General features: G+C 59.8%; 1 protein-coding gene across 1 annotated transcript; it reads left to right on the forward strand.

The window, feature by feature from the left end:
• Positions 1-288: 288 nt before the first annotated feature.
• SV2A (synaptic vesicle glycoprotein 2A) lies at positions 289-13,706 on the forward strand (the record flags this gene model as incomplete). The annotated part of the gene is made up of 11 exons (XM_072358339.1): positions 289-427; positions 3,977-4,573; positions 5,752-5,932; positions 6,010-6,161; positions 7,490-7,623; positions 8,308-8,397; positions 9,162-9,272; positions 10,042-10,130; positions 11,256-11,420; positions 12,637-12,770; positions 13,459-13,706. Coding segments are annotated over exons 2-11 (1,884 nt in total), but the record flags the coding sequence as incomplete, so codon positions are not given.
• Between the last annotated feature and the right edge of the window lie 327 nt (positions 13,707-14,033).

The following is a 14,033-nucleotide window of genomic DNA, read 5'->3' on the forward strand; positions in this document are numbered from 1 at the left end:
GAAACCCCTTTTTTGCTCTTCATCAAATCCCCAACGAGGGGGGGGCCGGGACCCACAGCCCCACACATCCAACCCCAAAGCATCCCCAGCATTGAAACCCAGAGGAGCTCCCCGCACCCTGCGGATCGCTGCATCCCTTCGGCTCCTCTCTAACCAAAGGACCTGACAGAGCCCCCCCCACACACCGGTACAACCCCCCCCCCCCCCCCCTCCGCCCCGCTGTAGCACAGCCCTCCCCATCGCCTCCCTTCTCAGGCTGTCGCAATGGACTCTCCCAGCGCTCGGTGCGTGTGGCGGAGGCTGCAGCGCTGACGCCGGGCTGGTACCCGCGGGCTGCTCTGCTGCTGGATCCCTACGAGCATCCTTCCTCCTCGGAGCATCCTTCCTCCCCGCAGCCAGAGCTGGAGCAGACCACGCGCTGACACAGGTAAGGAGAGGAGGATGCCTCTATAAAGCATCCTCCCCCCCCCACCCCCCCCACCGCCTCGATCCTCATCTCCCATCTGCTTTTAATTAGCATCCTCGGGGTTGCTGGCTCTGACGGATGGGGACTTTGCCTTCCCCTTCCCCATCGCTGTGGCCATTTTGTCCTGAAAATCCTTGCCTCCACCTCGCTCTGCCTTTCTCTGTGCGCCCCTCGTTACCTCTCAGCTCTGGATCGCGTTATAGGGGATGGATAAGGAACCCAAAGGGTTTTGGGGGAGGGGGGGGAGCGCCACAGCTCCCTGGGGTGGGGGGTGACCTTGGGCACTGGGGAGGGCCAACTCTTCCCCATGTCGCCATGTTCGTGGTGCTCTAAGGATAGGCTGCAGGGGGGGGACCCTAATATGGGAACCCCCCCGAGGGTTTGGGTGCTCAGAGGGAGGAAAGGGGCCCAGAGCCCCATAACCTTGTATAGGGTTGATATCACAGATAGGGGTTGGCTGAGCCTTTGTGCAGCCAGAAGAGCATTTTGGGGGACACCCCCCCCCCCCCCTTCCAAACCAATGCTTCCCATCTTACCAGGCTGCGATCTGCGCCCTGCATGCTTTGCATGGGAACGCAGGACCCTCATCCTAAAAGGACCCACCATCAGCATGTGGTGGCCCTGGTTGTAACCTTGTGTCCCCCCCCCTCCTCTCCGCTGCCCCCCACTCCCTTTGCTGGATCCCTATTGCCAAAATGCGTCACAGCCCCGTGCGAGCAGCCCTGCACCAGATGACCTTGGTGCTGGCCAAGGCCGCAGACCGGCTCCTTCCAGCTCCTTTGGGATCCCACCCGAGGAGGGCAGCGGGTCCATGAGGATTTAATGCCCGGGGATGGGGAGAGGAAGGAAGGAGGGTGGGTTTATGGGGGGGATGGGGGATAAAGGGGGGGGTGTTGTGCCGCATTGCCAGCACTGCACTGTCCCCGGGTGTCTGCGCAGAGCCGGCGTGGGTTGGGTGCCCGCCCCGGGGGGAGCATTGCCGACAGCCCTGGATATATAGGAAAGGCCAAATTTAGCCCCAGCCACGCTGTTATAAATGGGGGGTGGGGGGGGGAGACACGCTGTGACGGCTGCGTCCCTCCCTGCGGCACAACTCGGAGTCGTGGCCGCTGCTGCTGCCGGGTTGGTGCTGCCAGAAGTAAAAATAGCCCTTTATTTTGAGGAGGGGGGGGGGGGGGGTTCATGCTGGGTCAGCAGTGCTCATCCCCGCTGGGGGCTGTGGGTCTGGCATAGGCTGTGATGGGCTCTGCAAGGGGCAATGCTGGCTGCTGCCCGTGGGAGATTGGATGTCCCTAAATGGGGGTCCTTTGGGGTGTATCCGGGGGTCCTTTGGGGTGTATCCGGACCCCCCCCCCCCCCCTTATTTGGTCCCAGAACTCGGATGCGGTGGGGCTCGGTGTGCCCTGCTCTGATGGAACTCACCTGCAGCCACTCCGGCTCCTTCTGGAAGCCTCCCTGGGGTGGGCTGCGTGGTCTCCATCCCTGCTCAGCACCCACGGCCACCTCTGGGCAGCTGGGTTAGAGCCGGGCAAGCCTGGATAACCCCCCCCCCGAGTGTCCCCCAACCCCAAACCTCACTTCACTCCCTGCCTATGAATGGCCACTAATGCAGAGCTATGTGCTGCACCGGGACCCCCCCCCCTGTGTCCCCCGGGACCCTCACGGCCCTGACCCACAGGGCTGGCTGCCCCCAGACCCTCACCTTCATCCGTACCCTGCCACCCTGGGGGCTGCTGCGTGCCCTGCTGGGTCAGCACCCCCCCATCCCCCCCCATCCCCCCCCAAAGGGGTCCCGGCCCCGCGACCCCCCCCCAAACCCCGCCCGGAGGTGGTGGGAATAGAGGGCGGGTTCCTGTGTGGCCACGCCCCCCCCACTCGAAGCTCATTGGCTGAACGGCGGGGCCGTGCCCCTCCAGCCCCATTGATGCAGGTGGGGTGGCCACGCCCCCCGAAGCTTATTGGTTCGTGGCCCAGCCTCGTCTTCCCAGCCCCATTGAGAGGGCGGTGGGGTCTTATTTATCAATGGGCTGGGCGGCCCGGGAGGGGGCTGCGGTGGGAAGAGGGGGGTCCACGCGGCCTGGGGACCTTGGTTTGTCGCTGGGGGGCTGTGGGTCCGTGCTGGGGATCCCCCATCCCCATGAGACTCTGGGGGCACCAATATGAGACTATTCTATAGGGGCGCAGATAGGGCTGGAGATGTGCCCCCCCCAGAGTGGGGGTGGTTGCCCCCATCATGAGGGCTTTGCTCCTCTGAATGGAGGCAATGGGGGGCTGAGCCCCGTGCTGGATGTGCAGAGCCTGGGGGTATAGGGGGACATATAGGGCATGGGTACACGTGGGGTATGTGGGGATGTATGGGGTATGGGGGGACACATGGGGTATAGGGGGATACATGGGGTATAGGGGTACACATAGGATATGGGGGGACATATGGGGTATGGGGGACATGTGGGGTATATGGGGACATGTGGACTATAGGGAGACATATAGGACATGGGTACATGAGGGGTATGTGGGGGATGTATGGGGGGACATGTGGGGTATGGGGGGACACATAGGGTATGGGGGACATATAGGGTATGGGTACATGTGGGGTATGTGGGGATGTATGGGGTATGGGGGGACATGTGGGGTATGGGAGACATATGGGGTATGGGGGACATGTGGGGTATAGGGGGACATATAGGGCATGGGTACATGTGGGGTATGTGGGGGATGTATGGGGGGACATGTGGGGTATGGGAGACATATGGGGTATATGGGGACATGTGGACTATAGGGAGACATATAGGACATGGGTACACGTGGGGTATGTGGGGATGTATGGGGTATGGGGGGACACATGGGGTATAGGGGGATACATGGGGTATAGGGGTACACATAGGATATGGGGGGACATATGGGGTATGGGGGACATGTGGACTATAGGGAGACATATAGGACATGGGTACATGTGGGGTATGTGGGGGATGTATGGGGGGACATGTGGGGTATGGGAGACATATGGGGTATATGGGGACATGTGGACTATAGGGAGACATATAGGACATGGGTACACGTGGGGTATGTGGGGATGTATGGGGTATGGGGGGACACATGGGGTATAGGGGGATACATGGGGTATAGGGGTACACATAGGATATGGGGGGACATATGGGGTATGGGGGACATGTGGACTATAGGGAGACATATAGGACATGGGTACATGTGGGGTATGTGGGGGATGTATGGGGGGACATGTGGGGTATGGGGGACACATGGGGTATAGGGGTACACACATAGGATATGGGTGGCCATGTGGGGTATGGGGGGACACGAGGACCCCCCCCCTTAACACAGGCCATGTTGTGTCTGTGTCCCCAGCTGTGTGCCAGGCGGATGGGTAGCGCTGCTGCCCGGCCCTCCGTATCCAAGCGCAGCCCCCAGGTGTGAGGGCTGTGATCCAACACAGAGACCCCCCCCCCTCCCCTTTTTTCCCCCTCCTCCCCTCCAACCCAAACGCACCTGAAGTCCCATCCGACGTCACCATGGACGAGAGCTTCAGGGACAGGACGGCTTTCATCCGCGGAGCCAAAGATATCGCCAAGGAGGTGAAGAAACACGCGGCCAAGAAGGTGAGCAAAGGCATGGAGAGGATGCAGGACGAGTACACCAAGCGCTCCTACAGCCGCTTCGAGGAGGAGGAGGACGACGAAGATTACGCGCCGCAGGATGGTTATTACCGAGGTGGGGAGGGGGCTGCTGAAGAGGAGGGGGCTTCGAGCGACGCCACCGAAGGGCACGATGAGGAGGATGAGATCTACGAGGGCGAATATCAAGGGATCCCACGGCAGGACTCCATGAAGGGAGGAGAGAGGCTGGGGGGGGAGGTGACCCCCGGCGCCTTCGATGACAGCGAGGGGCAGAGGAGGAAGGATAAAGAGGAGCTGGCGCAGCAGTACGAGCTGATCCTGCAGGAGTGCGGCCACGGCAGGTTCCAGTGGACCCTGTACTTTGTGCTGGGACTGGCGCTGATGGCCGATGGAGTGGAGGTGTTTGTGGTGGGCTTCGTGCTGCCCAGCGCTGAGAAGGATATGTGCCTCTCTGACTCCAATAAGGGCATGCTGGGTGAGTGGGGAGGGGGGGTGGGAGGGGTTATGGGGGGCTATGGGGGGCTATGGGGGGTTATGGGGGGTAATGGGGGGCTATGGGGGGTAATGGGGGGTTATGGGGGGTGTGGGGGTCGGAAGCAGGTGGGGTATGGAGGGATAGGTGGGATATTGGGGGGGGGAGCTGCAGTGTGGAGGAGAGGGGTGGGGGGATGAGGGGAGATGGAGTATGGGGGGATATGGGGGGATATGGGATGGAGGGGAATGGGCAAGTGGGGTATGGGAGGATACGTGGGGTATGGGGGACATATGGGGGTCCCCCATGGGGGACACATGGGGTATGGGGGGATATGTGGGGTATGGGAGACGCATAGGGTATGGGGAACATATGGGGTATGGGGGTCCCCCATGGGGGACACATGGGGTATGGGGGGACATGTGGGGTATGGGGCACACGTAGGGTATGGGGGTCCCCCATGGGGGACACATGGGGTATGGGGGGATATGTGGGGTATGGGGGGATACGTGGGGTATGGGGGGACATGTGGGGTATGGGAGACATGGGCAGACAGCGTATGGAGGTAAGACAGGATATAAGGGGACTCGTGGGATATGGGGGATGTGGATGGATGTACCAAGATGGTACTGGGGGACCCTTCATTGCCCTCCATCTTACATGGCACCACCAGTGTGGTCTGAGGGACCCCTCCACCCCCCCATCCCCCATAGCATCACTGATGTGGCACTGGGGGATCCCTCAGACCCCATCCCTCCCATCAACACCAATGTGGTACTGTGGGACCCTTCAACCCCCCATCAACATTTATACAGTATTGGGGGACCCCTCTGCCCCCCATCCCCCATTGCAGCACCTATATGGTACTGGGGGGCCCCTCAGCCCCCCATCAACACCAATATGGTACTAGGGGACCCCTCAGCCCCCCATCCCCCATAGCATCACCAATATGGAACTGGGCAGACCCCTCATTGACACCATCCCCCATAGCATCACCAATATGGTACTGGGCAGACCCCTCATTGACTCCATCCCCCATAGCATCACCTATATGGTACTGGGGGACCCCTCAGCCCTCCATCAACACCAACATGGTCCCCCCCATCCCCCATATCATCACCAACGTGTGTCCCTGGTACCCAGGGGCTGACACTGCTGTGTCCCCCCCCCATCCCCTATAGGGCTCATCGTGTACCTGGGCATGATGGTGGGCGCTTTCCTGTGGGGCGGGCTGGCCGACCGCCTGGGCCGAAGGCAGTGCCTCCTCATCTCCCTCTCCGTCAACAGCGTCTTCGCCTTCTTCTCCTCCTTCGTCCAGGGTTACGGCACCTTCCTCTTCTGCAGGCTGCTGTCAGGCATGGGGTAAGAACACCCCATAGGACCCCCCCCCCCATCCTATATTGCGCCCCATTGATGCCCTTCTCTTTGCAACCCCCCAGCATTGGAGGTTCCATCCCCATCGTCTTCTCCTACTTCTCGGAGTTCCTGGCCCAGGAGAAGCGTGGGGAGCATCTCAGCTGGCTCTGCATGTTCTGGATGATCGGAGGCATCTACGCCTCCGCCATGGCCTGGGCCATCATCCCGCACTACGGTAAGGGGGCAAAAAGGGGATGGGGGAGATGGGGGTGAGATGAGCTCTGTGGGGTCTCAGCCCCCATAACCAAGTGTGTGCTGAGTTCTATAGGCTCTCAGCCCCATAAGCATTTGGGCACCACCTTCTATAGGCTCTCAACCCCATAAGCATCTGTGCACTGAGTTCTATAGGCTCTAAGCCCCATAAGCATGTGTACACCACCTTCTATAGGCTCTCAGCCCCATAAGCATTTGTGCACCACCTTCTATAGGCTCTCAGCCCCATAAGCATCTGTGCACTGAGTTCTATAGGCTCTAAGCCCCATAAGCATGTGTACACCACCTTCTATAGGCTCTCAGCCCCATAAGCATTTGGGCACCACCTTCTATAGGCTCTCAGCCCCATAAGCATTTGGGCACCAAGCTCTATAGGCTCTAAGCCCCATAAGCATGTGTACACCACCTTCTATAGGCTCTCAGCCCCATAAGCATTTGGGCACCAAGCTCTATAGGCTCTCAGCCCCATAAGCATCTGTGCACTGAGTTCTATAGGCTCTAAGCCCCATAAGCATGTGTACACCACCTTCTATAGGCTCTAAGCCCCATAAGCATTTGGGCACCACCTTCTATAGGCTCTCAGCCCCATAAGCATTTGGGCACCACCTTCTATAGGCTCTAAGCCCCATAAGCATTTGGGCACCACCTTCTATAGGCTCTCAGCCCCATAAGCATTTGGGCACCACCTTCTATAGGCTCTCAGCCCCATAAGCATTTGGGCACCACCTTCTATAGGCTCTCAGCCCCATAAGCATTTGGGCACCAAGCTCTATAGGCTCTCAGCCCCATAAGCATCTGTGCACTGAGTTCTATAGGCTCTAAGCCCCATAAGCATGTGTACACCACCTTCTATAGGCTCTCAGCCCCATAAGCATTTGGGCACCACCTTCTATAGGCTCTCAGCCCCATAAGCATTTGGGCACCACCTTCTATAGGCTCTCAGCCCCATAAGCATTTGGGCACCAAGCTCTATAGGCTCTAAGCCCCATAAGCATGTGTACACCACCTTCTATAGGCTCTCAGCCCCATAAGCATTTGGGCACCACCTTCTATAGGCTCTCAGCCCCATAAGCATTTGGGCACCAAGCTCTATAGGCTCTCAGCTCCATAAGCATCTGTGCACTGAGTTCTATAGGCTCTCAGCCCCATAAGCATTTGGGCACCACCTTCTATAGGCTCTCAGCCCCATAACCACATGTGCACCGAGTCCTATAGGCTCTCAGCCCCATAACCACATGTGCACCGAGTTCTATAGGCTCTCAGCCCCCTGCCATTCCCCCCTCCCCACAGGCTGGAGCTTCCAGATGGGCTCAGCTTATCAGTTCCACAGCTGGAGGGTCTTCGTCCTGGTCTGCGCCTTCCCCTCCGTCTTCGCCATCGGGGCTTTGACCACCATGCCTGAGAGCCCCCGCTTCTACCTGGAGGTCAGCAGGGCTGGGGGGGGGGGGGCACGACCACATCCTGCCTGGGGCTGGGGGCTGGGGGGTGGGGGGGAGACCCTAAAGTGGCTGCTGAGAGTGGAAAAGGGACCCCCAGAATGGATGCTGGGGTAAGGACCCCTGGGTGGGTAATGGGATTGGGGTTGAGACCCCATGTGGGTGCTGGGATTGGGGCTGAGACCCCATGTGGGTGCTGGGATTGGGGTTGGGACCCCTGGGTGGGTAATGGGATTGGGGTTGGGACCCCATGTGGGTATTGGGATTGGGGTTGAGACCCTATGTGGATACTGGGATTAGGGTTAGGACCCCATGTGAGTGCTGGGATTGGGGTTGGGACTCCATGTGGGTGCTGGGATTGGGGTTGGGACCCCTGGGTGGGTAATGGGATTGGGGTTGGGACCCCATGTGGGTATTGGGATTGGGGTTGAGACCCTATGTGGATACTGGGATTAGGGTTAGGACCCCATGTGAGTGCTGGGATTGGGGCTGGAACCCCATGTGGGTGCTGGCAGTGGCATAGGGACCCCCAGGGGGCTGCTAGGGATGGAGCAGGGACCCCCATAAAGGGGCTGGCGATGGGATAGGGGCACCCACACGGACATGGGGATGGGATTAGGACCCCATGGGGGTGCTGGGGGTCCCAGGGTGACCCCAGGCTCTGCCCTGCAGAATGGCAAGCATGATGAGGCCTGGATGGTGCTGAAGCAGGTCCACGACACCAACATGAGGGCCAAGGGACACCCCGAGAGGGTCTTCTCGGTAAGGGACAGCCCCCCACCAGTGCTGCCAGTAAGCCTTGTCCAGTGCCACCAGTCCCATCTGGATGCCCCTATCCCAGTGCCACCAGTCCCTACTGAATAACCTCAGACCAGTGCCATCAGCCCCATATCAGTGCCATCAGCCCCATATCAGTGCCATCAGCCCCATATCAGTGCCATCAGCCCCATATCAGTGCCATCAGCCCCATATCAATGCCATCAGCCCCATATCAGTGCCATCAGCCCCATATCAATGCCATCAGCCCTATATCAGTGCCATCAGCCCCATATCAATGCCATCAGCCCCATATCAGTGCCATCAGCCCCATATCAATGCCATCAGCCCCATATCAATGCCACCAGCCCCATATCAATGCCACCAGCCCCATATCAATGCCATCAGCCCCATATCAATGCCACCAGCCCCATATCAATGCCATCAGCCCTATATCAATGCCATCAGCCCCATATCAATGCCATCAGCCCCATATCAATGCCACCAGCCCCATTTGAATACCCCCATACCAGCCCCACACCGGTACCACCAGTCCCATCTGAATCCCCCCCCCCAGTGCCACCATCCCCCCCCCTCCCCCCAGTGCCCTAAGTCCCAAACTGGTGCCACCCACCCCCATACCAAATGCATATCCCCCCCTCACCCCCCCACCCCCCATTCTTCCCTTGCCAGCTCCCACCTCAGGGAGCAGCGTGGCCTGATGGGGCTGACAGCAGGTGGGGAAACTGAGGCAGGGGGGCACCCTATAGGTCACCCACATCAAGACCATCAAGAGGGAGGACGAGCTGATTGAGATCCAGGCGGACACGGGAGCGTGGCACCGCCGCTGGTTGGTGCGCTGCCTCAGCCTCTCACAGCAGGTATGGGGCCAGACCCTGCCCAGTTATGGGGCCAGATCCTGCCCAGTTATGGGGCCAGGTCCTGCCCAGTTATGGGGCCAAGTCCTGCCCAGTTATGGGGCCAGATCCTGCCCAGGTATGGGGCCAGACCCTGCCCAGTTATGGGGCCAGATCCTGCCCAGTTATGGGGCCAGATCCTGCCCAGTTATGGGGCCAGACCCTGCCCAGTTATGGGGCCAGGTCCTGCCCAGTTATGGGGCCAGGTCCTGCCCAGTTATGGGGCCAGACCCTGCCCAGTTATGGGGCCAGAACCTGCCCAGTTATGGGGCCAGATCCTGCCCAGTTATGGGGCCAGATCCTGCCCAGTTATGGGGCCAGACCCTGCCCAGTTATGGGGCCAGACCCTGCCCAGTTATGGGGCCAGATCCTGCCCACTTATGGGGCCAGGTCCTGCCCAGTTATGGGGCCAGACCCTGCCCAGTTATGGGGCCAGACCCTGCCCAGTTATGGGGCCAGACCCTGCCCAGTTATGGGGCCAGATCCTGCCCAGTTATGGGGCCAGAACCTGCCCAGTTATGGGGCCAGATCCTGCCCAGTTATGGGGCCAGACCCTGCCCAGTTATGGGGCCAGACCCTGCCCAGTTATGGGGCCAGGTCCTGCCCAGTTATGGGGCCAGATCCTGCCCAGTTATGGGGCCAGGTCCTGCCCAGTTATGGGGCCAGATCCTGCCCCACAGCCGCGGGTCCCTGTTAGGTCTCTTGTTGTCCCACCTTTGGTCCCTCCCTGCAGGTTTGGAGTAACTTCCAGCAGTGCTTTGCGCCCGAGTACCGACGCATCACGCTGATGATGATGGCTGTGTGGTTCACCATGAGCTTCAGGTGGGGGGTGGGTCGCTCACTGGGCTGGGGGCAATGGGGTGGGTGCAGGAGAGGTGGGATGGGGCTGGGATCTACCAGTATGGGGATGGGTGACACCAGCATGATGCCAATGGGGGTGGGATGGGGTTGGTGGCATTGGAATGGGGCTGGTGACCCCAGGATAGGGTGGGTGGCTCTGGGGTGGGGCTGATGGCAGCAATGGGACTGACAGCACTGGGATGGAACTGGTGGCACTGGGATGGGGCTGGTGGTGCCAGTATGGGGTTGGGTGACACCATTATGATGCCAATGGGGTTGGGATGGGGTTGGTGGCATTGGAACTGGGTTGATGACCCCAGGGTGGTGGGGGTGGCTCTGGGATGGGGCTGGTGGAAGCAGTATGATGGTATGGGGCTGATAGCACTGGGATGGGGCTGATGGCAGCAATGGGGCTGACAGCACTGGGATGGAACTGGTGGCACTGGGATGGGGCTGGTGACACTGGGATGGGACTGATGACAGCAATGGGGCTGACAGCATTGGGATGAGACTGGTGGCACTGGGATGGGGCTGGTGGCAGTGGGATGGGGCTGACAGCACTGGGATGGGGCTGGTGGCAGCAATGGGGCTGATGGCACTGGGATGGAATTGGTGGCACTGGGATGGGGCTGGTGGCACTGGGATGGGACTGGTGGCACTGGGATGAGACTGATAGCACTGGGATAGGGCTGATGGCAGCAATGGGGCTGGTGGCACTGGGATGGGGCTGGTGGCACTGGGATGGAACTGGTGGCACTGGGATGGGGCTGGTGGCACTGGGATGGGGCTGGTGGCAGCAATGGGGCTGACAGCACTGGGATGGAACTGGTGGCACTGGGATGGAACTGGTGGCACTGGGATGGAACTGGTGGCACTGGGATGGGGCTGACGGCACTGGGATGGGACTGGTGGCAGTGGGATGGGGCTGGTGGCACTGGGATGGGGCTGGTGGCACTGGGATGGGACTGGTGGCACTGGGATGGGACTGGTGGCAGTGGGATGGGGCTGGTGGCACTGGGATGGGACTGGTGGCAGTGGGATGGGACTGGTGGCAGTGGGGCAGAGCTGGTTGCCCAGCTCTGGGCTCAGCTCCATCTCCCCCTACAGTTACTATGGGCTGACCGTGTGGTTCCCAGACATGATCAAACACCTGCAGAACATCGAATACTCCTCCCGCACCAAACTCTTCACCCGCGAGAAGGTCCGGCACTTCACCTTCAACTTCACCCTGGAGAATCAGATCCACCAGGGAGGGGAGTACTTCAATGACAAGTGGGTGCTGGGGGGCGGCAGGGGGGGAAATAGGGGCCGTGAGATGGGGCTGGGGGCGTTGGGATGGGGCTGGGGGTGTAAAAATGGGGCTGGGGGTGTAAGAATGGGGCTGGGGGTATTGGAATGGGGCTGGGGGCTCTGGGATGGGGCTGGGGGTGTTGGAATGGGGTTGGGGCTGTTGGGATGGGGCTGGGGGTGTAAGAATGGGGCTGGGGGTGTTGGAATGGGGTTGGGGCTGTTGGAATGGGGTTGGGGCTGTTGGAATGGGGTTGGGGCTGTTGGGATGGGGTTGGGGGTGTAAGAATGGGGCTGGGGGTGTAAGAATGGGGCTGGGGGCTCTGGGATGTGGTTGGGGGCGTTGGGATGGGGCTGTAGGGGTGTTGGGACATGATTGGGGGCATTGGGACGGGGCTAAGGGTGTTGGAGTGGGGTTGGGGGTGTTGGGATGGGGCTGGGGGTGTTGGGATGGGGCTGGGGGTGTAAGAATGGGGATGGGGGTATTGGAATGGGGCTGGGGGTGTTGGAATGGGGTTGGGGCTGTTGGGATGGGGTTGGGGCTGTTGGGATGGGGCTGGGGGTGTAAGAATGGGGCTGGGGGTGTAAGAATGGGGCTGGGGGCTCTGGGATGGGGCTGGGGGTGTTGGAATGGGGTTGGGGCTGTTGGAATGGGGTTGGGGCTGTTGGGATGGGGCTGGGGGTGTAAGAATGGGGCTGGGGGCTCTGGGATGTGGTTGGGGGCGTTGGGATGGGGCTGTAGGGGTGTTGGGACATGATTGGGGGCATTGGGACGGGGCTAAGGGTGTTGGAGTGGGGTTGGGGATGTTGGGATGGGGCTGGGGGTGTAAGAATGGGGATGGGGGTATTGGAATGGGGTTGGGGGCATTGGGATGGGGTTGGGGGTTCTGGGATGGGGCTGGGGGCTCTGGGATAGGACTGGGGGCATTGGGATGGGGCTGGGGGCTCTATAATGGCACTGGGGGCATTGCAATGGGACTGGGGGCTCTGGGATGGGTCTGGGGCCATTGGGATGGGGCTGTGGGGGCATTGGGACAGGACTGGAGGCAATGGGATGGGGCTGAGGGCATTGGGATGGGGCTGAGGGCACTGGGATTGGGGTGTTGGGATGGGGTTGATGGTACCGGTATGGGGTGGGTGGCAATGGGACGGGGCTGGCAGTGCCCATATGGGGATCCCCCCCCCCCTCAAACCCCCCCAGGTTCATTGGGCTGAAGATGAAGTCGGTGACGTTCGAGGACTCGCTGTTTGAGGATTGTTACTTCGAGGACATCACGTCCAGCAACACCTTCTTCAAGAACTGCACCTTCATCTCCACCATCTTCTACAACACAGGTTTGGGGTTTCAGGTGCAAGGTTTGGGGTTTTAGCTGCAAGGTTTGGGGGTTTAGCTGCAAGGTTTGGGGTTCTTGGTGCAATTGGTGCAAGGTTTGGGATTTCAGGTGCAAGGTTTGGGGTTTTAGATGCAAGGTTTTGGGGTTTTAGATGCAAGGTTTGGGGGTTTAGATGCAAGGTTTGGGTTCTTGGTGCAAGGTTTGGGGTTTCAGGTGCAAGGTTTGGGGTTCCAGATGCAAGGTTTGGGGGTTTAGGTGCAAGGTTTGGGGTTTTAGCTGCAAGGTTTGGGGTTCTTGGTGCAATTGGTGCAAGGTTTGGGGTTTCAGGTGCAATTGGTGCAAGGTTTGGAGTTTCAGGTGCAAGGTTTGGGGTTTCAGGTGCAATTGGTGCAAGGTTTAGGGTTTCAGGTGCAAGGTTTAGGGGTTTCAGGTGCAATTAGTGCAAGGTTTGGGGTTTCAGGTGCAAGGTTTGGGGTTTTAGCTGCAAGGTTTGGGGTTCTTGTGCAATTAGTGCAAGGTTTGGGGTTTCAGCTGCAAGGTTTGGGGTTTTAGATGCAAGGTTTGGGGTTCCAGGTGCAATTGGTGCAACATTTGGGGTCGTAGATGCAAAGTGAAGCAAGGTGGAAGAGCAGGAGGGGGGGTGGATAAACCCCCATAGCCCCCCCCGTCTCCCTCCTGTCCCCCCCCAGACCTCTTCGAGTACAAGTTCATCAACAGCCGCGTGCTGAACAGCACCTTCCTGCACAACAAGGAGGGCTGCCAGCTGGACTTCAGCGACGACAACAACGCCTACATGATTTACTTCGTCAGCTTCCTCGGCACGTTGGCTGTGCTGCCGGGGAACATCGTCTCGGCGCTGCTCATGGATAAGATCGGCCGCCTCCGGATGCTGGGTGGGCGCTGCAGCCTCGGCATCCCCCTCTGTTGCCTCAGCATCCCCTCTGCTGCAGCCATTTCCCCCTTTTCTCCCCCCATTTCCCCCTTTTCTCCCCCCATTTCCCCCTTTTCTCCCCCTTATCCCCCTTTTCTCCCCCTTATCCCCCTTTTCTCCCCCTTTTCCCCCTTTTCTCCCCCTTATCCCCCTTTTCCCCCTCATTTTCCCCCTTTTCTCCCCCCTTTTCCCCCTTTTCTCCCCCTTTTCCCCCTTTTCTCCCCCATTTTCCCCCTTTTCTCCCCCTTATCCCCCTTTTCCCCCCCTTATCCCCCTTTTCTCCCCCTTATCCCCCTTTTCTCCCCCTTATCCCCCTTTTCTCCCCCTTATCCC

Source organism: Excalfactoria chinensis, chromosome 31 (assembly GCF_039878825.1).
Source record: "Excalfactoria chinensis isolate bCotChi1 chromosome 31, bCotChi1.hap2, whole genome shotgun sequence".
Taxonomy (NCBI): domain Eukaryota; kingdom Metazoa; phylum Chordata; class Aves; order Galliformes; family Phasianidae; genus Excalfactoria; species Excalfactoria chinensis.